At 45.5% G+C, this 25,347-nt stretch overlaps 2 protein-coding genes across 9 annotated transcripts; one reads left to right on the forward strand and one right to left on the reverse strand.

Annotated features, from left to right (window-relative positions):
- Positions 1 to 2: 2 nt before the first annotated feature.
- Positions 3 to 12,694, forward strand: CNTD1 (cyclin N-terminal domain containing 1). 3 transcript variants are annotated; one of them, XM_023204037.1, is made up of 7 exons: positions 3 to 105; positions 4,712 to 4,787; positions 5,318 to 5,489; positions 6,829 to 6,991; positions 7,777 to 7,921; positions 8,873 to 8,969; positions 10,497 to 12,694. In XM_023204037.1, the coding sequence occupies exons 1-7, from the start codon at positions 93 to 95 to the stop codon at positions 10,665 to 10,667; spliced, it is 837 nt and encodes a 278-aa protein (XP_023059805.1). In that variant the 5' UTR covers positions 3 to 92; the 3' UTR covers positions 10,668 to 12,694. The 3 variants fall into 3 exon arrangements, with proteins under 3 accessions (XP_023059805.1, XP_023059804.1, XP_023059806.1); XM_023204036.2 differs by having other exon boundaries at positions 57 to 511; XM_023204038.1 differs by lacking the exon at positions 4,712 to 4,787 and having other exon boundaries at positions 77 to 105.
- Positions 11,252 to 24,631, reverse strand: BECN1 (beclin 1). Of its 6 annotated transcripts, none has more exons than XM_023204030.1 (13): positions 24,469 to 24,604; positions 24,062 to 24,193; positions 21,099 to 21,166; positions 19,960 to 20,021; positions 19,440 to 19,508; positions 19,199 to 19,289; positions 18,956 to 19,092; positions 18,633 to 18,827; positions 16,660 to 16,806; positions 15,278 to 15,427; positions 14,704 to 14,764; positions 12,763 to 12,905; positions 11,252 to 12,038 (listed from the first exon to the last, which is right to left on the reverse strand). In XM_023204030.1, the coding sequence occupies exons 2-13, from the start codon at positions 24,189 to 24,191 to the stop codon at positions 11,870 to 11,872; spliced, it is 1,422 nt and encodes a 473-aa protein (XP_023059798.1). In that variant the 5' UTR covers positions 24,192 to 24,193; positions 24,469 to 24,604; the 3' UTR covers positions 11,252 to 11,869. The 6 variants fall into 6 exon arrangements, with proteins under 6 accessions (XP_023059798.1, XP_023059797.1, XP_023059799.1 ...); XM_023204029.1 differs by having other exon boundaries at positions 24,448 to 24,604; XM_023204031.1 differs by lacking the exon at positions 19,440 to 19,508 and having other exon boundaries at positions 24,448 to 24,631.
- Positions 24,632 to 25,347: the final 716 nt, after the last annotated feature.

The following is a 25,347-nucleotide window of genomic DNA, read 5'->3' on the forward strand; positions in this document are numbered from 1 at the left end:
GGAACAGTAGTCCTGGGCCACTGCAGTGGACTCTGGGAGTTGTAGTCCGCGTGCCCTTTCCCAGGCTGAACCGCGGTTCCCGGGCACACGGGATGGATGCGGGAGGTGAGAAGCGGACGTACTTTCTGATTGGCTGAGGAGTCCGCGGCCGTTGGGGCGGGAAAAAGCTGTGGAGGGTTCCAGGCTGTGGTGATAATCGGGTTTTCCTCAAACTTGCGGCGACGACACACTCACTGGAAGGGGAAGAGGAATCCAGGGTGTGGCAGAAGACTAGAGAGGAGCTAAGGGGGTCGGTATGTGGATCCAGTGAACCTGTCCAGTTGCCCCAAGAGGCTCGTGAATATGGACGGACCCATGAGGCCAAGATCGGCCTCTCTCGTTGACTTTCAGTTTGGAGTTGTCGCCACAGAGACGATCGAAGACGCCCTGCTTCACTTGGCCCAGCAGAATGAGCAAGCAGTGCAGGAGGCTTCGGGGCGGCTGGGCAGCTTCAGGGAGCCCCGGATCGTGGGTGCGGCTGCAGGGCTGGGGAGCTGGGTTCATGGGAGACTGGGGCTTGTGTCTTTCAGGCACCGACCTTGAGATTCCGTTGATTTTATTCATTCAGAGAATGTTTGCTAACCTTCTCTGTGGGGTGCTGGGGACAAGACTCACCAGTGCCCTCCCCTTGATTTCTTTGACATGTATGGAGTACTTATGAGTGGCACCGCTTGGTTAGAAAGGAAATAGAGAGCCAGGCATGGTGGCTCACACCTGTAATCCCAGTACTTTGGGAGGCTGAGGTAGGAGAATCACCTGAGGTCAGGAGTTCGAGACCAACCTGACATAGTGAAAGCCCGTCTCTACTAAAAATACAAAAACTAGCCAGGTGGGATTACAGGCGCGCACTTGTAATCCCAGCTACTTGGGAGGCTGAGACAGGAGAATCGTTTGAACCCAGAAGGCGTAAGTTGCAGTGAGCTGAAATCGTGCCATTGCACTCCAGCCTAGGCGACAAGAGCGAAACTCCATCTCAAAAACAAACGAACAAAAAAAAACAAAAAAAAAGGCTGGGCGCGGTGCCTCACGCCTGTAATTCCAGCACTTTGGGAGGCTGAGACGGGAGGATCACGAGGTCAGGAGATCAAGACCATCCTGGCTAACACGGTGAAACCCCATCTCTACTAAAAGTACAAAAAAATTAGCTGGGCGTGGTGGCGGGTGCCTGTAGTCCCAGCTACCAGGGAGGCTGAGGCAGGAGAACAGCGTGAACCCGGGAGGCGGAGCTTGCAGTGAGCTTGGAGTGCCACTGCGCTCCAGCCTGGGCGACAGAGCGAGACTCCGTCTCCAAAGAAAAAAAAAGAAAGATGAAATAGAGATAGAGGTCTTGCCTTCAAACCATGTGCAATTTGGGGGAGATATTAGAACAAATATGCAATGACTAGGTACTATGATTAGATAAGTGATGTCAGAGAGAGATAAAACAAGCGTTTATGGGGGTTGAGAGGAGCGATGTGGTAATAGGAAGAATTCAGGGGATGGCCCAGGCATCGGGACATTTCAGGCAGACCTTGAAGGAAGGAGGACATTGGTTTGGTGAAGGGGGAGGAAGGAGACAGCGTTTCTACCAAAAAGAGGTAGCATGAGTAACGCTATGGAAATGGGGTGCTTAGGGTGCATGTGGGTACAGTGTAGTCCATGTCGGCCAGTGCATGTGGAAGAGAGTTGAAATTAAGACCGGAAAGGTAGTCTGGAGACATTCCATGTGGAAGTTTGAATGCCAAGCGGAAGAGTTTATCCTTGGTTTAGCAGAAAACCAAGAAGACATTGAAGGTTTTTAAATAAGGGATATGACGGTAAACCCTCCCTTAGTAAGCATTATTTTGGCAGTGATGTAAAGGAGGTAAAGGATGGATTAAACCAGAGGGAGATGGGAGGTAGGCAGACAGGTAGAGTCAATGTCAGCAGGCTAGGTGATAGGGTAGAAGGAATAACAAGGGAGGGTGTATTAAAAACATTCCAGAGGCAAAGTCTAGGGTTCTGCTGTGGATACATTTAGGAAGTGAAGGAGGAAAAGGTGACTATGCTAAACGGTTGAGCCTAGAAGACTGGAAGTATAGTGGTCACTAAAAGAAACACACAGACACAGCCAGGCACAGTGGCTCACGCCTGTATTCCCAACACTTTGAGAGGCCGAGGCAGGTGGATCACAAGGTCAGGAGTTCGAGACCAGCCTGGCCAACATAGGGAAACCCCATCTCTATTAAAAATACAAAAATTAGCTGGGTGTGGTGGCAGGCGCCTGTAGTCCCAGCTACTCGGGAGGCTGAGGCAGGGGAATTGCTTGAACCTGGGAGGTGGAGGTTGCAGAGCCAAGATCATACCACTGCACTCCAGCCTAGGTGACAGAGCAAGAGTCTGTCTCAAAAAAAAAAAAAAAAGAAACACACAGACACACTATACAAATAAAGCAGGAGGAAAAGTGACTTTTGTTTGGGAAAGATAATAATAGCTTTGAAGCCTGGCCAACATGGTGAAACCCCGTCTCTACTAAAAATACAAAAATTAGCCAAGCATGGTAACAGGCACCTGTAATCCCAGCTACTCAGGAGGCTGAGGCAGGAGAATGGCTGGAACATGGGAGGCAGAGGTTGCAGTGAGCTGGGCTGAGATTACGCCATTGCACTCCAGCCTAGGTAACAGAGTGAGACCTTGTCTCAAAAAAAAATAAAATAAAATAAAATAAATAAATAAATAAATATATATATATATGTTAGAAGAGAGGTCAGAAATGGAGATCAAGGTTTTCAAGTTACCTTCACAATGATACTGTTGAAACTGTGGCAGAGGATGAGCTCCTAGAAGGAGAAAAGAAAAGCAGGTCAAGGACAGTTCCTCGGGAAAACACTTTGTGTTCAGGGAATTGGAGTAAGAAGACTTGTGAAGGAAATAAAAGGAAGAGATAGGAATAGAACCAAGGGACTTTTGGATGTCAAGAGGAGACTGAAAAGGATGATGGTCAGAAGTTTCAGATGCTTTAGGGATATCAACAGAACTAAAGATTGCAAAAAGCCATGATATTTAACAATTTGGACATATTTACTGTCCTCTGAGAATCATTTCAGCAAGTTAGGAAAGGTAGAAGCCAACATATAGAAAATTAGGGAGTGAATGATGAAGTGGAAGCAGTAGGTGTGTAAACCAGGCTTTCAAGTAATTCAGCAGTGAGGCTGAGACAGGAAGATTGCTTGAGCCCAGGAGTTTGAGACCAGCCTGGGCAATGTAGCAAGATCCCGTCTATTTATTATTTATTTATTTGTTTAAAAAAATTCAACAGTGATGGAAAAGAGAGAGGTGGAACCATACCCTAAGAGGTTAAAAGGGGAGGGTCTTTTAGTTAATAGCAGATCTGAGTATCCTTGTTATTGAGGAGGTAGGGCCAATAGCAAGGGAAAGGTGTAACCCTCATCCATTCTACTTAATCCAAGCTCAGTTTCCTTGGCAAATTAAAATGGAAAACAGAAACAAATGCCTAGATAATTCAGAGCAAAACCAAACCAAAACTCAACAACTGCACACACACACAAAGAACAAAACTAAGAAATAAAGCCTAAAGTCAAACAAATAAAATGACTAAGAGACACAATTACATGTTCTAGGGTATTTTGCTGAATTGCTTAAACTAATTTTGTTCTGCATTAGACATTGCTAGCCAAACCGTAGCCTCTGTAACGATGAGGTTTTGTACATCTATCTATGTGTAATGTGTGCTGAGTAGATTGTTAAACTGTCTTGTGTAAGCTTGACTTCATTTTCTAAGAAAGTTAAATTTTCTCTGAAGACATGATTATTTGACTAAATGTGTAATTCTCTACTGATCAATGCTAAAAGGCCTTTGGTCTGTAGGAGCTTTCTTTATTGAGAACTGATATTTACCTTTGTTTCCACCCTCTAATGATATTGCAAGATAAATATAATTCTATCTGGAGCTGTTCTTGCAAAGAGAAACAGAGGCAGGCTAAAATCTTGCCAAGGTATCTCACCCTTCCCACCTTCCCAATGACTCCCTCCCCCTAAATTGGGCTATGTTCCCCAATTTAGGGGATGTTTCTTCAAAACAAGCCACTTCACAGTAACACACTTGCTCCTGGGGAGAGGCTCAGCCACCAGATTTACCCAACAAACTGGTGGTGGAGAGATGGTGTCCAGCTGTAAGGTGACTTGTGTTTGTAAAGCAATGGGAGTTCTCCAGAGGGTGGTTACTAAACAAACAGTGTCATAAAGAATATTGAAGCTCCAGGAGGGATCTTTCTGTTCCTGCCAACATTCCACATAAAACAGAATATAGCGGTTAGGGTTTTTATCCATCCAAGAATCTTCCTTGAAGCTGGGGGTTCCCAGCATGGTGTAGAGGTCACCTAGACCAGCTGGTATGTTTGTGTGTAACCGGCCAAGCCTTTTATCAGCTGAAACCCACAGGAAGGCTCAAGGGTCACTGAGGGGGCTTGGTAAACCCTTGTCTTTGGCACTCAGTCAGCCTCCTTTTCATGCCTCTGATCTGCCTATTGGCAGCAAAGGAAACTAAGCTCAGCTTTGGTTGTTTTAGTCTCATCTTTCTCACCTCCTGACCCTCTTCCCTTGGCCCCATCATGGCTTTTACACAATGCCAAGAGTTCACAGAGTGGTTTTGGTTGCATCTTGTGAATTAGGCTCTTTTTTCCTGTTTTGGCAGAGTTTGTTTTTCTCCTGTCTGAACAATGGTGTCTGGAGAAATCTGTGAGCTACCAGGCTGTAGAAATCCTAGAAAGGTAAAGCCCTGCCATAACGCCTTTGTGAGCGGCACCTCTCAGAGTGGCTAATGTACCTACATCTTTAAGAAAGTACAAGTAGTTGCCCCTTACCCTGAGACCTGGTTTTACACCCTCTCTAACTTGCAAATATAAATTCCTTTGTTGTTATTGTTGTTTTGAGACAGGGTCTTGCTCTGTTACCCAGGCTGGAGTGCAATGGTGTGATCTCAGCTCACTACAGCGTGGACCTCCTGGGCTCAAGTGATCCTCCCACCTCAGCTTACTGAGTAGCTGGGACTACAGGCATGTGCCTCCACACTTGGCACTTGGCTAATTTTTTTTTTTTGGTAGAAACAGGTTTTTGCCATGTTGCCCAGGGTGGTCTTGAACTCCTGGGCTCAAGTGATCTGCCTGCCTCGGCCTCCCAAAGTGCTGGGATTACAGGTGTGAGCCACCATGCTCGGCCTCAAATGTAAATTTCTTAGCCAGCAAATTAAACTCCCTTTAGTTTGAGTGTAGATTGTTTACTCTCCTTCCCTTCCTTATAGGTTTATGGTAAAACAGGCAGAGAACATCTACAGGCAAGCCACAATCCAGCCAAGAGATAATAACAGAGAGTCTCAGAAATGGAGGGCTCTGAAACAGCAGCTTGTCAACAAGTTTACTCTCCGTCTTGTGTCATGTGTTCAGTTGGCCAGCAAACTTTCCTTCCAAAACAAAGTAAGGAGCTGGGGTTGCTCATGGGCACCTGAGTGTAAGGAAGAAACCAGCTTTTATACAAAGGGGGCTGTGATGAGCTTCAACTCAGTGACAAGAAGAAAATAAATAAATTACAAAGTAAAAACAATGGCCGGGCATGGTGGCTCATACCTGTAATGCCAGCACTTTGGGAGCTTGAGGCAGGTGGATCACCTGAAGTCAGGAGTTCAAGACCAGCCTGGCCAACATGGTGAAACCCTGTCTCTACAAAAAATACAAAAATTAGCCAGGTGTGGTAGTGCACACCTGTAATTCCAGCTCCTCAGGAGGCTGAGGCAGGAGAATTGCTTAAAGTCGGGAGGCGGAGGTTGCAGTGAGCTGAGGTCGTGCCATTGTACTCCAGCCTGGGCGACAGAACGACTGTCTCAAAAAAACCGACAACAACAACAAAAACTAGATAGCTGTGAGAAACCTACTCCTAGGTTAGGTGATACAACTCGTGGAAATTCCAGAGTGTAATTATACTTCCTAAGCATACCTCCTACACACACACACACACACACACACACACACACTCTCACTCTCTTTCTCCCCCTCTCACTCACACAGAGGCAGTTATTAAATAGCCTGAAGTTCTGTTCCCAAAGTATAATTGGGACAGATGCCATCATTCATACTGGTCACCTTTCCTCCCCTTGGACTCAAGGGCAGTTTACATAAGGGGCCTTAATTGCTAGCATACCTATCAGCAGTAAAGGCAAACTATTACATTTACAAGGGAAAAAAATGTTTCCACATCGCTACCCAATGCCTACACAGTAAAATATCATTCATTCAACAAATACTTACTGACTTCATTCTATGGCCAGATGCTGCACTAGGTGCCATGGCTACAACAGTAAACAATATTGTCTGTGCTAACAAGGAACCTATTATGTAATGGGAAAAGACACATACAAATAGTGTGGAAAAAAAAGCTCCGATTAATGTAAATAGAGGGCTATAAATGTACCTCATCAGCCTTGGAGAGTCAAGGAAGTGTATTTAGAGAAAATGACTTCTTGAAATGGGGTGGATGGGAAATGGGAGGATCCTAAGAGAAGAGGGAGAGGAATTAGGGAGGAAAGGAAGGGAGATCCAGGTATAGAAAACAGCCTGTGTAGTGGCTTGGAGAGGGACAGCATGTTGGGTTTGGGAACTGCAAGTAATTCTGAATGACAAGCAGAATATGAGGGGGAATTACCATGAGACAAGACTGAAGATGAAGGAATGGGCTGGATTATGAAGGGCTTTGTGCACTCTGCCAAGATGTATGGCCTTTATCCTAACATTCTTCTTTCCTTCTCTTTTCTTTGCTCAGATAATCAGCAACATTACAGTCTTGAATTTCCTCCAGGCTCTAGGCTATCTACACACTAAAGAAGAACTGCTGGAGTCAGAGCTTGATGTTTTGAAGTCCCTGAACTTCCAAATTAATCTGCCCACTCCCCTGGCATATGTGGAGATGCTCCTAGAGGTTTTAGGTATCTTACTGTGTTAGGGAATATGGGTTGGAGACTTCCATAGAAAACAATACAAAATGTGCATGGTGGGGTGGGCATGGCTCACGCCTATAATCCTAGCACTTTGGAAGGCTGAGGCAGGTGGATCACTTGAGGCCAGGAGTTCAAGACCAGCCTGGCCAACATAGTGAGACCCCATCTCTACTAAAAATACAAAAATTAGCTGGGTGTGGTGGTGGGCACCTGTAATCTCAGCTACTTGGGAGGCTGGGGCACAAGAATTGCTTGAACCTGGGAAGTATAGGTTGCAGTGAGCCAAGATCGTGCCACTGCACTCCAGCCTGAGAAGGGATTCCTTCCCCCCCCAAAAAAAATGTACACAGGGATTTGGGAGCAGTGGACAGAACCTGCCAATGAGTAACAGTAGGAAGCTTGATGGTGTCTCTGGATGACTGAAAAAGGTGTTCCCTCTGGCACTTGTCAGGGAAAGAAGCTCAGAGGTCTTAGCAACTGGTTTCTGTTTGGACTTACTAGGCACTCTTACTGCAGGATCAAAGAGTTGACTTTATAGAGAAGCATAAGATAAGAGAGGGACAACTACATGCTAATTGTACATATACTACAGATAGAGGTTTCTCTACCTTTACTTTTGTCCTTCAAAACTGATCTCCAGCTAAACAGTTTTCTTGTAGAACATAGCAACCAGGAAGCACATTAGCACCTCAACAGCTTTATGTCACAACTGTGGTTATGATCAGAGAAGATAGGATCATAAATTATCCCTATCATTCCCATACTCCACCTAGGATACAATGGCTGTTTGGTTCCAGCCATGAGGCTGCATGCAACCTGTCTGACACTGCTCGACCTGGTCTATCTTCTGCATGAACCCATATATGAGAGCCTGTTGAGGGCTTCAATTGAGAACTCCACACCCAGTCAGCTGCAAGGGTAAGACAATTCCTATAGGGTAGGCTCCTTCCAGGAACAGGGAAGGGGAGACAGACCACAAGAACTTGGGGAATGGAATTAGCCTAGCATGGCATCCAGTCCCGGATAACCTACTCAGTCTACCTGGTTCTCATTAGCTTCCGATATGTTGTTTGGATGCAGAGGACTGAGCCCGGTCAGGAAAACCCTAAAGGCTTTTACTTTTAAATTACTTTAAGTAATTAACATATTTTCTTTCCTAGTTTTTCCTTTATAGCTGCATATAACTCAAGGTTACTGGACTGCTTTGGTCAGTCACTTAGAAAAACAAAGTCGCCGGCATGGTGTCTCATGCCTATAATCCCAGCACTTTGGGAGGCCGAGGTGGGCGGATCACGAGGTCAGGAGATCAAGACCACCCTGGCTAACACAGTGAAACCCCGTCTCTACTAAAAATACAAAAAATTAGCCGGGCATGGTGGGCGCCTATAGTCTCAGATACTCGGGAGGTTGAGGCAGGAGAATGGTGTGAACCTGGGAGGCGGAGCTTGCAGTGAGCCGAGATCGCGCCACTGCATTCCAGCCTGGGTGACAGAGCAAGACTCCATCTAAAAAAAAAAGAAAAAAAAAAAAAGAACAAACAGTCACAGGGTTGCAACTTAGACAAAAGTGTTTGATCACTGTAAAGTCAGGCTGTTTAAAAGCCTCACAGTTACAACCAACCATTAGGGAGACAAATAGAACTACAAAAGGCCTATAAACCATTCAGACATAAGGCTCACATTAATTCCAGTTAAGTTGGGGGAGAATGGGAGAGCAGGTAAATGAGCTATTACTTGACCATTTCCTTCCATGTCTAAAAAATCCAAGATGATTGACACAAATAATTCATAGTTGAAGTTCCATGACGCTATGATTTGGAAGATCAAGTTCCATTCTAGCTTTAAAATTAATGTGGTTTTAATCACTCAGGGAAAAGTTTATTTCAGTGAAGGAAGACTTCATGCTGTTGGCAGTAGGAATCATTGCAGCAAGTGCTTTCATCCAAAACCATGAGTGTTGGAGCCAGGTATGCACCACTAAGCAGGACCAGCATGGTAAGAATTCATTTAACAGGAAACATTTCACCCATCAGTTAAAGGAAAACAGAAGACAACCTACAGAAGTGCCAAGACCCAGGATTAGGATTAGTGTGCAAGATTTGAGAGGGAAAAATCTAGGATAGGGCTGAAATGTTTCCTTGTTTTCCTTTTATAAATCTGGAAACAGAGGCCCAAGTTCGGCTTGTTCATTTCTATTTATAATGATAACCTGCTATTATGTTAAAAGTCCAGGCTGGGCATGGTGGCTCACTCCTGTAATCCCAGGATTTTGGAAGGCCAAGGCAGGAGGACTGTTTGAGCCCAGGAGTTCAAGACCAGCCTGGTCAACATAGCAAGACCTTGTCTCTACAAAAATTAAAAATTAGTCATAGCTGGGTGCAGTGGCTCACACCTGTAATCCCAGCACTTTGGGAGGCCGAGGCAGGTGGATCACCTGAGCTCAGGAGTTGGAGACCAGCCTGGGCAACATGGCGAAACCCTGTCTCTACCAAAAATTAAAAAAAAAAAAAAATTAGCTGGGTATGGTGGCCCACGCCTGTGGTCCCAGCTACTCAGGAGGCCAAGGTAGAAGGATCGCTTGAGCCTGGGAGGTAGAGGTTACAGTGAGCCAAGATTGCGCCACTGCACTCCAGCCTGAGACATAGAGTGAGACCTCATCTCAAAAAAAAAAAAAAAGAAAGAAATTAGCTGGGCGTGGTGGTGCATGTCTATAGTCCCAACTACGTGGACTACTTGGCTGAGATGGAAGGATCACTTGAGCCCAGGAGTTGTAGGCTGCAGTGAGCCATGATTATGCCACTGTACTCCAGCCTGGGCGACAGTGAAACCCTGTCTCAAACAAACAAACAAAACAAAACAAAACAACAACAAAAAATCAGGAAAAAAAAAAAAAAAAAAGGCCGGGCAGGGTGCCTTATGCCTGTAACTCCAGCATTTTGGGAGGCCAAGGCAGGACTGTTTGAGCCCACAAGCTGGAGACCAGCCTGGGCAACACAGTGAGACCTCATCTCTACAAAAAATAAACAAAAGTAGCTGGACATGATGGCTTGCGCCTGTAGTCCCAGCTACTCCGGAGGCTGAAGTGGGAGGATCACTTAAGCCCAGGAGGTGGAGGTTGCAGTGAGCCAAAAATCACACCACTGCATTGCAGCCTGGCAGCCTGGGCAACAGAGTGAGACCCTGTTTCAAAACAAAACAAAGTCCAACAATTCTATCTTCTCAAATAATGAAAATGTCAAGGCCCAAGTATCATTCTTATATTTCACAAAACTAATCTCCAGCAGAGGGAAATGTGTAGCAGGAAGTTTCCATGCTAACATTATCAGGGAAAAGGTATCATAATATAATTTGACCATTGGCAAACACTGGAATCTGGATTTCAGAAAAATGAATTTACAATTGCCTTGAGAGAACATCCCAAGTAATGTGTGTGTTTGTGCACTAAAACATGTTGAGATTTTTTAGTAATAAGAAATCTGTCTCTATTTCTGAAGGTTGTGGGGCATTTGCAGAGCATCACTGGTATTGCCTTGGCAAGCATTGCTGAGTTCTCTTATGCAATCCTGACTCACAGCGTGGGAGCCAACACTCCGGGGAGACAGCAGTCTATTCCTCCCCACCTGGCAGCCAGAGCTCTGAAGACTGTTGCTTCCTCTAACACATGAGGGAGGCTGAATCCACCAAATATAAACAGCCTTCCGTCACTGCACTCATGCCTCCGTTTACTTTCATACTAAGGGTACAGAAGTTCCAAGTCTCTTTTGAACTGTATTTTATATGCCAATTTCATGCTTATTTTTTCTTTATCAGAGAGAGTTAAGGTGGACGAGCATACCCTTTTTGTCATATCAGCCTGAAAATGTTAAAAAGCTAAGTGGAGACAGATCAGTTGTTTCATTTTTGTTTAACAAGATATTTATACTTTTAATTTCATTAAGAGGAACATTAGGCATGGAGATCAGTATTAACCAGGGGCTCAAATACAGACTATCTGGGTGACCTTGACTAAGCATCAAGGAGGTAGCCTTTATTTCCCCTTAAAATTAGTTTAACATCTCTGTTCCATTATTCAGATCTACACAAACAGGGCTTCCTCAACAGTTACCTATTTTTACTAGAGTCTTTTTTTTAAAACTAAAACTAACTCTGAACATGTTTCAACAGAATTTCCACATACCTGCATTAGAATTCAATTCTCCCAGAATACAAAGTACTCTATTTTAAAGAAAAACCCAACAGTGCGCCCCTGGGCAGTTTTCAGACTGCAGCAAATCTTTTATTACAAATAATTAAATCTCTCCATAATGTCTCAAACAGCATCAAACACCATTTCATATCTCTAACACAGAGCAGAGTCAAGAACCGAGTGAGAAGTGTTACATTTCAAGCATCTGATCACATCACATGGTGACCAGGTAAAGCTTAGATGTCATTTTCCCACATTATCCGACTGTGCATCTCAAACATAGCTTCGTCTCAGTAAAGACGAAAGTTTCTATTTCATACTGTTAAGTGCTGGGAAGTTGAGAGAGATACAAATCCAGTGAAAACACATTAATCTCAATTCAACTCAGTTAAAAAAAAAAAAGCAAATTTAAATTAGTTTTTTTCAGAGAAGAAAGGGAAAGGAGTCCATGGGGTTAAGAGTCAAAACTGTGACAACGGTTGGCAGCTATACCTGGCATGTTGTAGCTCTGGAAACTATCTGTCATATGATATTTTAAAATAAAGTGGCTTTTGTGGATTTTTTCTTTTTTGGTATTGTAAACATGTACTGTTTAATATTACCCGAATTTAATTTAAAACATGTTTGCAAACAAAACAAAATTAAAAGCCTTTAAGGCAAACCTCCCCCTAAGGAAAAAAGTCATTTATTATAAAATTGTGAGGATACCCACGCAAGACCCCACTTAAGATTCGTCAGCATGAACTTGAGAGCTTTTGTCCACTGCTCCTCAGAGTTAAACTGGGTTTTGATGGAATAGGAGCCGCCACTGCCTCCTGTGTCTTCAATCTTGCCTTTCTCCACATCCATCCTGCAGATGGACACAGCAGAATTCATTAGTAACTGAGATCTGAGTTAAGTCAGTCTAGGGCAGGGACTTGATCATGGGACCATTCACGTCATTTTATCTATTAAAGAACACTTGGTAAGGAACGGTAGTGTATTTTGGATTTGCTTGAAAGCCAAAAAATCAAGAAGACTGTCACAAGAGCCTCATTGTCATTGCAGAGTACAGGGACAGGACACACACCCAAAGAGAAGAGAAGCCTGGAGTAGAGGTGAATGAGGGTTACAGTACTTCTTGCTGTTTTCCTAGGCATCACTGAACTTGGCAGGGGAGAAAGGAGGCAGTAGAAAAAAAAGCTTATTTTGGGGTGATAGAAGCAGCCTTACTCTAGGTAGAAACTAGAGTTTCCATCCATCACTGGGATCCTAAAAAATCAAAAGTAGCATTCCTGCGTATTTCCAAGGACTTCAGGGAAACACCTTCTTGAAACTGGAGAGGAGGCTTGAGCTCTATGCCAATAAAACCCCCTAAACCATCTAAGGCCATATTCTTCTACTCCAAGGACTAGGTGGTCACATTCTGTCCTGCTTGCAGTACTGGGTCAGTCTTTGCCCATCAATGTCATGTGATTCTATGCCATATTTTTGCTTTCCCACCATTTATACTGTTTTGCCTCCATTCTTACTGCTGCTTCAATTCTGTTCAATTTGGTCCTATACAGGTTGACTCAGCATTGCGCTATACTGACCTGTAGGGAAGACAAAAACGTGTCTCGCCTTTCTCAACCTCTTCTTTGAACTGCTGCACACAGTCCAGGAAAGCCACCATTGCATGGTCAAACTTGTTGTCCCAGAAAAACCGCAACCCCCCAGAACAGTATAACGGCAGCTCCTGCCCAAGAAGAGAAAACTGGCTATGGGTCTGGCACCAAGACAAGCTTCTAGAGATTGTTCCCAATCCTATCAATCTCTCAAGTCATGTTCTGTCTGTATCCCACTGGAATTTGAACAACTACAATAACCTTGGGCAAATAACAATGCACTTAGAACTGTTTCACCATCTATGAAAATGTACCATAGGTTGAGCATCCTGAATCGAAAAATCCAAAATGCTACAAAACCTTTCCAGGAAGAGTAGATGGGAAAAGAAAAATAAAAAAATAGACCAGGCGCGGTGGCTCACACCTGTAATCCCAGCACTTTGGGAAGCCAAGGCAGGTGGATCACCTGAGGTTGGAAGTTTGAGACCAGCCTGACCAACATGGAGAAACCCTGTCTCTACTTAAAATACCTAATTAACCGGGCGTGGTGATGCATGCCTGTAATCCCAGCTACTCAGGAGACTGAGGCAGGCGAATCGCTTGAACCCAGGAGACGGAGGTTGCAGTGAGCCGAGATCATGCCACTGCACTTCAGCCTGGGCAACAGAAGCGAAACTCCATCTCAAAAACAAAAACAAAAACAAACAAAAAAGCCACAAAAAGAAAAGAAAAATAAATAAAAATAGGTTGGGCGCGGTGGCTCACACCTGTAATCCCAGCACTTTGGGAGGCTGAGGCAGGCAGATCACGAGGTCAGGAGATCGAGAGCATCCATGATGAAACCCCGTCTCTACTAAAAATACAAAATATTAGCCAGGCATTGTGATGGGTGCCTGTAATCCCAGCTACTCAGGAGGAGAGGAGGCTGAGGCAGGTGAACAGCATGAACCCATGAGGCAGAGCTTGCAGTGAGCCAAGATCACGCCACTGCACTCTAGCCTGCGTGACACAGCGAGATTCTGTCTCAAGAAAATAAATAAATAAATAAAAATAATAAAAAATGCTACAAAACCTGAAACTTTTTGACCATTGATATGATGCCACAAGTGGAAAATTCCATACCTGACACCTTTGTTTTCTGATGATTCAATGTATACAAGCTTTGTTTCAGGCACAAATTTATTTAAAATATTGTATGAAATTACCTTCAGACTACATGTATCAGGTATACATAAAACATAGAGGCCGGGCGCGGTGGCTCATGCCTGTAATCCTAGAACTTTGGGAGGCCAAGGCGGGTACATCACCTGAGGTCAGGAGCTCAAGACCAGCCTAGTCCAACATGGTGAAACCCCGCCTCTACTAAAATACAAAAATCAGCTGGGTGTGGTGGTGGGCGCCTATAATCCCAGCTACTCAGGAGGCTGAGGTAGGAGGGTAACTTGAACTTGGAAGGCAGTGAGCCAAAATCATGCCACTGCACTCCAGCCTGGGCAACAGAGCAAGACTCCGTCTCAAAAAAAGAAACATAAATGAATTTTGTGTTTAGACTTGGGTCCCATTCCCAAGATATCTTAGTATCTATATGCAAATATCCCAAAATCTGAATAAAAATTCAAAATCTAAAACACTTCTGGTGATACCCAAGCTATAAACATCTATGTCATGGTGATTCTTTTCCTATCCTAGTGCACATATCCTCCTCTGACCTGCCCATATCCCTTCTCAACAGACTGTCAAAACCTAATTTTTGTCTACAAGCCCCCCAAAACTAAACCTGAACTAGACAAGACACTGAACAATACACTGGCTCTTCATGATATCTAGGTCTAAAAAATAAATTGAATGCCAATATCAAAGCAAACAGTCCATTTTGTTAAGAGATATAAGAAGTCTGTATTTCAGTGAAAATGGAGCTTCACAGAGTACCTTAGATTTGTCTGTCAGAGACTCCAGATATGAATGGTTTCCGTAAGGAACAAGTCGATATCTAAAACAGAGATACAAACAGAGATGGATATAGGACTCCTCCTAAAGTGATTATTGGGAAGTTATAACCCAATGATTTCACTCTTCATTCTAGCCAAGGGCTTCTTTTATTATGCTCAACTGCCTCTCCCACCTCCCCACTGGATCCATGTTTAAAAGATTTTGTTTAATAAACAAACTACATTTATTATATAATTGCCTGGGGGCCTTCCATGAACAAATGTTACGTTGTGGTTTAAATTTAAGAAACAAAAACTGAAAATATCCTGAGGAACGCTAAGGCTCTGGGGACTGTAGGCTGGGAACTACGCTATGGTCATGCACTCAGTGACTGTGATCAGCAGAGAGAGCCCTGTGATGAGGGGAAAACCAGACGCTGACGGCTCTCCAGCCACAGAAAACTCCCAGACTGTGGGCAGCAAGGGCTCCTGACATAGTGGAGAGCAGTACCAGGTTAGAGATACAAATTATATCAAAAACACACCACTCCCCAAGAAAGGGCTACACTTCCTACCTCTGAAATTTCAGACCCATCTTATTGGCCAGAGCATGGAGCAGCAACACAGTCTGGCCCCAAGCAGCATTAATCTCATTCCATTCTACGGGAACACTGGGCAGGCGACCCAGCCTGAAGTTATTGATTGTGCCAAACTGTCCACTGTGCCTACAGAGGAAGGCAGAAAGGTTGGGAGAAACACAAGGATTACTTACAACTTTTGAGATTTCCCACTCTCATCCCAAACCTAGCTTCAATCTATCTTCAAGTCCATATATGCAAGCTGTACTTGGCACTTTAAATACATGTCCGAAACTTGAGTCATCATCTTTTTCCTTGCTGCTCAGATGCCAAAGCAGAAACCTGGGTGATATCCCTGAATGCTCCCTCAGCTCCTTCCCCACAAAACTGCCAACCTCTCCTGATTCTACCTGCTAAATCTCTTAGATCTGTCCACTTTTCTCCAAATTCAATGTTACTACTCTTTTCCTTTAGATTCCTACTGACAAGTATCCTTTCCAACGATTCCACCCCTTTACCCCAAATCATTCCCCATGGTGCAGGTAAAACCATTGTTCACAAATACAAGTGTAATTATGACACTTTCCTAGCCAAAATGCTTCAGTGTCTTCTCTGCCTTTTGGATCAAGTCCAGACCTCTTAATGAGGCCTACGAGATCCTTCAGGAACTGGTAACTCTCCAATTTCATATCTGGTCACTCTCCCCTTTACACTCAATCTTCAGTCACAATAAGCTCCTTTCTGTTCTCTGAATTCACCACTCCCTCTTTCCCATTGCTTTGCACATGATGTTCTCTCTGCTAGGAACAACGCCCTCTCTGTAGACTTCTACTTTACCTCTCAGTTTAAACATAAGTCTCCTATGGGGAAACTCCATGTGGCCTCCCCAAACTGGATCAAGTGCCCTTATGTGTTCCCACAGCACTCTGGGTTTACCATCATCACACTGCATTACAACTGCTTGTTATTTATCCATCCCTTCCACCAGACGATATGCAACTAGAAGGCTGACTGCACACTGTTTTGCTGTTGCCCTCTTAGCACTCAGCACAGTGCCTATTGCAGAGTAGATGCTCAACAGTTATTAAATTGATGAAACATCAAACACGCTGGGGATAAGAAATCAACACCAGGCAGCTTACCAGGTTTTTAAGTGGCTGAAGGGCTCTGGCCTTTTCCTTTCTTTAGAAGGGTGGATGCCACCAAGCTCTAGCATTCCAATCCCTACTGTGCCTATCCCATCACTACGAATGAAAGAAATCTAGCTGGGTGAAGATAAACTACAGTCCCTCTTTTGTGGGAAGTGGGCACCCAGGCTTAGTGGTCAACAGCTAAGGTCCAGGTATGTGCGGTGCTCCTCATCCCCCAGCTCTCATTACCAGATGTGGAAGGTTGCATTAAAGACATTGGTTTTCTTCAGCTTATCCAGCTGAATCTGTGCATAACGCATCTGGTTTTCCACACTCTTCAGCTCATCATCCAGCTCTAGCTGTTGCCGTTTAAATTCACTGTATTCTCTCTGATACCTGTGAGCAGCCAAGGGGGACATTGAAGGCTGTTAGTTTGGGGGCTAAAGTTTCTCTCTCACCACACTATGAATGATTCTTTAGTGATCATAGTTACATCTAGCTCTAGCATCTTTTATATTTGGCATAGATCCCATTCTGAGGAACACGTACGTCCTAGCCGTTTTGCCTGGAAGGAACAGAAATGTTCCTTCTGCCCATATGCAAAAAGGTGGAGGAAAAAAGAATTCTCCCAAACCAGGGCAAAAAATCTCTTTATTTCTGATCTTTTTCAGAAGTGAGGTGAATGGGTTAGGAGTGGCTTCTTGGGGCTGGGTATGGTGGCTCACACCTATAATCCCAGCCCTGTGGGAGGCCAAGACGGGTGGATTACTTGAGGTCAGGAGTTCGAGAGCAGCCTGGCCAACGTGGTGAAACCCTGTCTGTACTAAAAATACAAAAATTAGCCAGTCATGGTGGCACACGCCTGTAGTCCCAGCTACTTGGGAGGCTAAGGTGAGAGAATTGCTTCAACCCAGGAGGCGGAGGTTGCAGAGAGCTGAGATCATACCACTGCACTCCAGCCTAGGTAACAGAGTGAGACTCTGTCAAAAAAAAAAAAAAAAGTGGCTTTTTCCCGCTGGGCATGGTGGCTCGTGCCTGTAATCCCAGCACTTTGGGAGGCTGAGGCAGGTGGATCACTTGAGCTCAAGAGTTCAAGACCAGCCTGGGCAACATGGGGAAACCCCGTCTCTATAAAAAATAAAAAAATTAACCAGGTATGGTGTTGTACGCCTGTAGTTCCAGCTACTTGGGAGGCTGAGGTGGGAGGATTGCTTGAGTGCAGGAAGTCGAGGCTGCAGTGAGTCATGACTGCACCACAGCACTCCAGCCTGGATGACAGAGTAAGGCTCTGTTTCCAAAAACAAAACAAAACAAACAAAACAGTGGTTTCTTCCGTGAACTGGCCATAATTTGCCTTCTAAAGTTTCACTTCTATACACTTACTGTCCTTTAAACAGTTACTATACCCCACTTCCAGTGAAACTTGTTATACTACTGTGTGAAAAAAATGGACTTTTCTCTGTCCTTCATTTTCACTTTAGTTAGTATGGACATTGTGTCTCCTCCACTAGACAGAAGGTTCTCTCAGGTCAAGGACATCCATAATGTTTTTATTTTTTGAGACAGGGTCTCAACTCTGTTGCCCAAGCTGGAGTGCAGTGGTGTGATCACAGCACACTGTAACCTCGAACTCCTGGGCTCAAGTTATTCTTCACTCCAGCCTCCTGAGTAGTTGCTAGGACTACAGGTTTACCACAGTAGCCTAGTTTTTTAAAAATTTTTGTTTCTGTAGACATGGGGTCTCACTATGTTGCCTCAGACGTTCTTAAATCCTGGCCTTAAGTGATCCTCCTGCCTTGGCTTCCCAAAGTGCTGGAATTACAGATGTGAGCCACCACACCTGGCCCCTGTGAAATTTTTAAGCTTGGAGGGAAAAACATAGACTAATTAGCTCATCTTTTCAGACAAGGATGGCTAGAAAGTGGCTGATTCATCCAAATGAGCCCATTCCCTACAGGACAGAGCCAAGACTGGAGCTCTGGTTTCTGCATTCTCTCTTTAACCAACGTCCTTTTCTCATTAATCATGCCGACTCTTCATAGGTAACTCTCCCAGCAAACCTCTAGAAACAGGGCATGGAAGCAATATGCAGGATCTGGGGCAGGCATGCTGCTGACTGACAGCTGACTAGAGTTTACAAACTAATTAGACACATTCAGCTGGAAGTCATTTCCTCTCTTGGAGCCTTGAGTGTGAGAAGATAGAACAGGGTGAGCACTCACTGAGCTTCCTCCTGATCCAGTCTCTCAGCCTCAGCCTGGACCTTCTCGAGATTTTCTGCCACTATCTTGCGGTTCTTTTCCACGTCTTCCAGCTCCTGGATCAGCCTCTCCTCCTCTAGTGCTAGCTCCTTTAGCTCCATCTGTAGCTGTTCACTGTCATCCTCATTCATTTGCTCTAAGATCTCCAAACAGCGTCTGCCAAAGACACAGGAAGACTATACTTACTAGAGCTCCATTTGCCTGAGTGGAGTAGGGCTCTTGGGTAAGCACCAAGTAGTCCCAGAGCAGTAACAGCTCTGAGCCCTGGCTCTGGAGACACTCACTTGTAGTTCTGACACTCATTTTCAGTGACGTTGAGCTGAGTGTCCAGCTGGTCTAAAAGAGTATCTGTGCATTCCTCACAGAGTGGGTGATCCACATCTGTCTGGCCCGACATGATGTCAAAAAGGTCTCCAGTGACCTGGAAGTGTGGGAGAGTCAGGGTAGAGCCTCCCCCATGCTTCCTGCTCAATTACCCACTCTCCCAGCCAGGCCTACTGCTTGCCACTGGAATGGGGCCGACTTGCCTTCAGTCTTCGGCTGAGGTTCTCCATGGTGCCGCCATCAGATGCCTCCCCAATCAGAGTGAAGCTGTTGGCACTTTCTGTGGACATCATCCTGCAGACAGCCCCCCGCCCACGGGCCACATGAGGGAACAGAGAGGCTTCCTCCACCTACTGCAATGCCAGTGGCAGAGACTCTCAAGCACCAGCTGAGGGGCCTCAGGGCACATACCCACTCCTAGCCCAACTGACCTCCCAAGGGTACCTCTCTCCCAAAGGAAGGCCATGCTGGTCTTCCACAGAGACACTCAGCACGAAGGTTGGCCTTGATGGACTAAGGAGGGAAAGGGAGCATAAAAAATTGATATGTCTACAGTGGAAAAGGACGGAGAACCAGGAAAGGCCATTTAAAAAAACAATACACCCCTTGCCAGCAACCTCTTTACCTGCAGCAATGAGAACTCAGGACCCAAACATCTAACAACATTTGCTATTTTGAAACTTCTCAAGAGCCCATCTCTTGGTGATTAGTCAATCACTCCCTCAATTTTTTTCAATACTTCATCATTAAAGCTACTACCCTTTCCCACTGTGTGAATGGCTACAGGAAAACATCCATACTGGAAGGTGACGGGCCAGGTATAGGGGAATACATCTTTTCTGAAAGGGTCAAAAGGCTAGGTGATGATGCATCCCCATCACCTGGCTCCAGGTCTCGATTCCTGGATTTAATTAAAATTCTACTAGTCTTTGGCAAGGAATGGGGGCTGAGAAGTAGTAGGCACCTGGCTGGGGGGATGAATCTGCGAGAGACACCATCCTGGCGAGGAGTTTCAATAAATGGCTCCTGGGAAAGAAATAAGAGGGCATTAGAATTCTGGCAGCTTAGAGGTAGAGAGTTCATCTCCCAAACACCCTCAGAACTATATGGCTTTAGTCTTTTTTTTTTTTTGAGACGGAGTCTCACTCTGTGGCCCAGGCTGGAGTGCAGTGGCCGGATCTCAGCCCACTACAAGCTCCACCTCCCAGGTTTACGCCATTCTCCTGCCTCAGCCTCCCGAGTAGCTGGGACTACAGGCGCCCGCCACCTCACCCGGCTAGTTTTTTTTTTATATTTTTTAGTAGAGACTAGGTTTCAACGTGTTAGCCAGGATGGTCTCGATCTCCTGACCTCGTGATCCACCCGTCTCGGCCTCCCAAAGTGCTGGTATGGCTTTAATCTTGATTGATAACCACAAGACTTGATAAACCACAGAGACTTAAAAAATGGGTATTATCAAAGCAGTGGAGGTATTAATGACCTCTACTAAACCTGACATCAGCACTCTCCCAGTGACTGGCAGCAGCGGGTAAATAAACACTCCACTCCCTTGCTACTTGAGAGGAAATCTCAGGTGTGTATTCAACACTATCTCACAGGATGTTGCTCCACAGATGCTCCACAGGATCACTGATATTATCACAACTTAAAATGACATGTTCTCTAACACTGACAATTCTTTCTGTCCAAGGTAATCATACAATTCACTGTCCTAAGCAGGATGCTTTGGAGAATGGAGAGGAGCGGATATTAACAACTAGCTAGAACAGATGCAAATCAATGCTCTGGCACGACCTGGACACACAGATCATCCCATCTCCAACCGACAATAATTTATAATTCTGCTTCAAGTAAAGAGCCCTTTCCAACATTTTTAAATGGCTCATTCAGTAACCCTGTGACCTCAGGTCTGTACCTCCAATAGCGCACAACAGCCTGATCATGTAGAATGTCTCCTTACCCAGAGACCCCAAAAGTCTGGGGGCTCTAGAAGCGCCACGTAGCCTGCAGAAACCAAGCCTGCATTCCTGTGTTTCCATACCATATCTCCCATTTGGAATGTTTACTACATGAGGAAGATAGGGGAGAGGGTACTTCTATTACCTCTCCTGAGTTAGTCTCTTCCTCCTGGGTCTCTCCTGGTTTCGCCTGGGCTGTGGTAAGTAATGGAGCTAAGGGCAAGGAAAATATTGGGTCAGATACAGTCTTATTAAAGCAGGAGGGCATCAGAAAGTATAGGAAAAGAGTCTGAAATATTCTCATCACCACCCTCACCTCCAATTTTTCTTAAAGTACCATTTACACCAAAAAGAATCTGTGGTCCTCCTCACCCCCATTAAATCAGATTAAGGAAATGTTCACTTTTTTAAGGCATAATGGTGTCATGATTATTATTATTATTTTGAGATGGAGTCTCGCTCTGTCGCCAGGCTGGAGTGTAGTGGCGCGATCTCGGCTCACTGCAATCTCTGCCTCCCGGGTTTGAGTGATTCCCCTGCCTCAGTCTCCTGAGTAGCTGGGACTACAGGCGCGCACCACCACACCCAGCTAATTTTTTGTATTTTAGTAGAGACAAGGTTTCACCATGTTGGCCAGGTTTTGATCTCCTAACCTCATGATCCACCCGTCTCGGCTATCCAAAGTGCTGGGATTACAGGCTGAGCCACTGTGCCCGGCCAGGATCATTTATTTTTAAGAATCCTTACCTGTCAAAAATACAGAAATATTTACAGTATTTATGTTTGGGATTTGCTTCAAAACAATTCAGGGTGGGAAGGAATGGATGGGGTTGTGGACAAAGCGCGATGAAATATGTGTTGATAATTGTTGCAACTAGGTGATGGGTACACAGGGGTTCATGATATACTCTGAAATTTTCCATCACAAAAGTAAACATCTGTTTCCCCCAGAATAGCAAGGAGGGAACATACGGAAACTTTCTGGGAAGATGAAACATTGCTAAATTGCAGTGATCCAGATTACATGAGTGTATCCATTTGTCAAAAATGCATAGCTAAGATTCATACATTTCAAGGCACGACAATTTACCTTTCTAAAAAGGTGTGAAAAACATAATAATTGAGTGGGGGATGGGAGGTGAGTGGAGGTGTAGATAACATAAGACTGTGAGAATATGGCTGATTGTTGAAGCTGGGTGATGAATACAAGGCAGGCTATGCTATTCTCTTGACTATATAGGTCTGAAATTTTCCATAATAAAAAGTCAAAAACTGTTATTAAAGGAGTTAATTTCGGCCAGGCACAGTGGCTCACGCCTGTAATCCCAGCACTTTGGGAGGCTGAGGTGGGCAGATCACAAGGTCAAGAGATCGAGACCATCCTGGCCAACACAGTGAAACCCTGTCTCTACTAAAAATACAAAAATTAGCTGGGCGTGGTGGTGTGCACCTGTAGTCCCAGCTACTCGGGAGGCTGACAGAGGTTGCAGTGAGCCGAGATTGTGCCACTGCACTCCAGCCTGGCAACAGAGCGAGACTCCATCTCAAAAAAAAAAAAAGAGCTAATTTCCCCTCAAAAAAGAGAAACCAAGTAATAATAGCAGCTAACATTTATTGAATGCTATTTGCCCAGCATATTCCTAAGTGTTTCTGTGGTTTGTCATATTTGAACTTTATAAATTTCTTTATGAGGCAGTTTAACATTTTACAGACAAATCAGAAACCAAGGCTTGGAGAAATGAAGTAACGTGCAAAAAAGTTGTTCAGCTAGTAAATGACAGCCAGGATTTAAACCCAAGCAGGCTGACTCCAGGCCCATAAGCTTATCTAAGCTGCCTATTCAGCCTTCTTTTTTACTGTCTGACTTAATCTGAATTCTTCCGACTTTGCGGGGTTTTGGGGTTTTTTATTTTTTTAATTATAGAGACAGGGTCTTACTGTGTTGCCTAGGCTGGTCTTGAACTCCTGCTCAAGTGATCCACCTGCCTCAGCCTCCCATAGTGCTGGGAGTACAGGTGTGAACCACCACTCCTGGCCTTTTTTATTTATTTATTTATTGACACAGGATCTTGCTCTATTGCCCAAGCTGCAGTGCAGTGGCATGATCATAGCTCACTGCAGCTTTGACCTCCTGGGCTCAAGTGATCCTTCTGCCTCAGCCTCTACTACTCATCACACTCAGCAATTTTTTTTTTTTTTAGTAAAGACAAGATCTCTGCTAGGTTGCTCAGGTTGGTCTTAGAACTCCTGACTCAGATTGGTCAAGCAATCCTCCCACCTCAACCTCCCAAAGCACTGAAATTACAGGCATGAGCCATCATGTCCAGCAAATTCTTCAGACTTTAAGACTGTACTCCATTTACCAGCTGTTGGACCTTAGGTGAGTCACTTAATCTCACTGTGCCTCAATTCTTCATCTGAAAAATGATGTAATGATGCTGTACCCCGTAGGGGCTGTTACAGGGACTAAATGAAGTAACATGTGTAATGCACTTAGTATTACTATACAGTTAAGTCCTCAACAAATACCATTTATTATCATATATACATATTCCTTCTCTCTGAAATAGCAGGAGCAGAAAATAAGGATCTTTCTTTTGCTACGGAAAGCTCTTTTTTTGAGACGGAGCCTAGCTCTGTTGCCCAGGCTGGAGTGCAGTGGTGTGATCTCAGCTCACTGCAACCTCCACTTCCCGGCTTCAAGCGATTCTCCTGCCTCAACATCCCGAGTAGCTGGGACTACAGGCGCGTGCCACCACGCCCGGCTAATTTTTGTATTTTTAGGAGAGACGGGGTTTCACCATGTTGGCCAGGCTGGCCTCGAACTCCAGACCTCAAGTGATCTGCCCACCTCGGTCTCCCAAAATGCTGGGATTACAGGCGTGAGCCATCGCTCCTGGTCGGTGGGAAAGCTCTCAGAAGCCCACAGTGTCAGAATGCTTTATGTTTCCGAGGAGAAAACAGGAAGCCAGAGAGATGAAGTGACTTTCCTAGGTTCACACGATGAGTTTGTGGCAGACTACACAGCCACCATAAGAATTATATCACCAAAGCTGCCCACCTTCCACATTCTTGACTGACCACCCTCTTTCCAAGGGTCTCGCTGACCTGTGAGTTCCTGGATGGTGACACGGTCCAGGATCTTGAAACTCGTGTCCAGTTTCAGGGGCTGGCTGCAGCGCTGGCACACGAAGCTCACCTGCATGGTGCTGTTGTTGGACGTCTTAGACCCTTCCATCCCTGCGGCGGTGGAAAAGAGGCAACATTATGGAGAAGCGACGCCCTTGAACCTCCGGCCCGGGGTTACCACACGCCTTGGTGACGACGGTAAAGGGAGGGAACTCCCAGTCTGCGCCGTTCCCTCTAGGAATGGTATGATACGGGGCGGACCTGCTTCCGGGGCAGCCTGAGCAAAGGTAGTTTACAACCCAGGGTCAGGGAAGGGACTCCAATAAGAGCCGTGAGGGTTCCCAAACTCCCTTCTAAGGTCCCACCTCAGCCCCGGTGCTCTTCACCTCGGGAGCCTGGAGCCCGTCACCCAAGTCCGGTCTACCGCGGGGGCACTGTGGCCTCGGGTCGGTCCCAGAGCGAGGCCTCCAGAACTGCCATCGCTCTGTCTTCAGCGACTTCCCGGTCCACCGGCGGAAAACTTCCGCCCGAGACCGGACGTGACGCCACGACGGCAGCAGGCGCTCCTGATCCACAGGCTCACGGACCCGGCAGCGGCCCCCAGAGGCCGGGCTGGGAAAAGCAGCGGGCTTCAGCGGACGACCAAGGTTACCACGGGAAGCGTAAGCGCCAATTACGCAGAGAATGGGGAGGCTCCGCTATTCTCTAAATTCAGGGAGCTGCGGGCGCGGTGGCTCACGCCTGTAATCCCAGCTCTTTGGGAGGCCGAGGGCGGATCACGTGAGGTCACGAGTTCGAGACCAACCTGGCCAACACAGTGAAACCCCATCTCTACTAAAAATACAAAAATTCCCCGGGTGTGGTGGTGCACGCCTATAATCCCAGCTACTCGGGAGGCTGAGGCAGGAGAATCGCTTGCACCTTGGAGGTAGAGGTTGTGGTGAGCCGAGATTGGGCCACTGCACTACAGCCTGGGCCACAGGGCAAGGCTCCATCTCAAAACAACAACAACAACAACAACAACAACAACAACGACAAAAGGCTGGGCACGGTGGCTCACGCCTGTAATTCCAGTACTTTGGGAGGCCAAGGTGGGTGGATCACAAGGTCAGGAGTTCGAGACCAGCCTGGCCAATATGGTGAAATCCCGTCTCTACTAAAAAATACAAAAATTAGCCGAGCATGGTGGCGTGCTCCTGTAATCCCAGCTACTCAGCAGGCTGAGGTAGGAGAATCGCTTGACCCCCGGAGGTGGAGGTTGTAGT

The sequence above is a fragment of the Piliocolobus tephrosceles genome, chromosome 16 (assembly GCF_002776525.5).
Source record: "Piliocolobus tephrosceles isolate RC106 chromosome 16, ASM277652v3, whole genome shotgun sequence".
NCBI lineage: Eukaryota > Metazoa > Chordata > Mammalia > Primates > Cercopithecidae > Piliocolobus > Piliocolobus tephrosceles.

Excerpts from the sequence above, each read along its gene's own strand:
- CNTD1 (XM_023204036.2), top strand. The coding sequence starts at position 343 with ATGGACGGACCCATGAGGCCAAGATCGGCCTCTCTCGTTGACTTTCAG. Across the intron at positions 4,788-5,317 it reads GCTGTAGAAATCCTAGAAAG|GTTTATGGTAAAACAGGCAG; the intron begins GTAAAGCCCTGC and ends CCTTCCTTATAG. Across the intron at positions 8,970-10,496 it reads ACCATGAGTGTTGGAGCCAG|GTTGTGGGGCATTTGCAGAG; the intron begins GTATGCACCACT and ends CTATTTCTGAAG.
- BECN1 (XM_023204030.1), bottom strand. The coding sequence starts at position 24,191 with ATGGAAGGGTCTAAGACGTCCAACAACAGCACCATGCAGGTGAGCTTC. Across the intron at positions 20,022-21,098 it reads AAGAGACTAACTCAGGAGAG|GAGCCATTTATTGAAACTCC; the intron begins GTAATAGAAGTA and ends TTTCTTTCCCAG. Across the intron at positions 19,093-19,198 it reads ACCTCAGCCGAAGACTGAAG|GTCACTGGAGACCTTTTTGA; the intron begins GCAAGTCGGCCC and ends CCACACTTCCAG.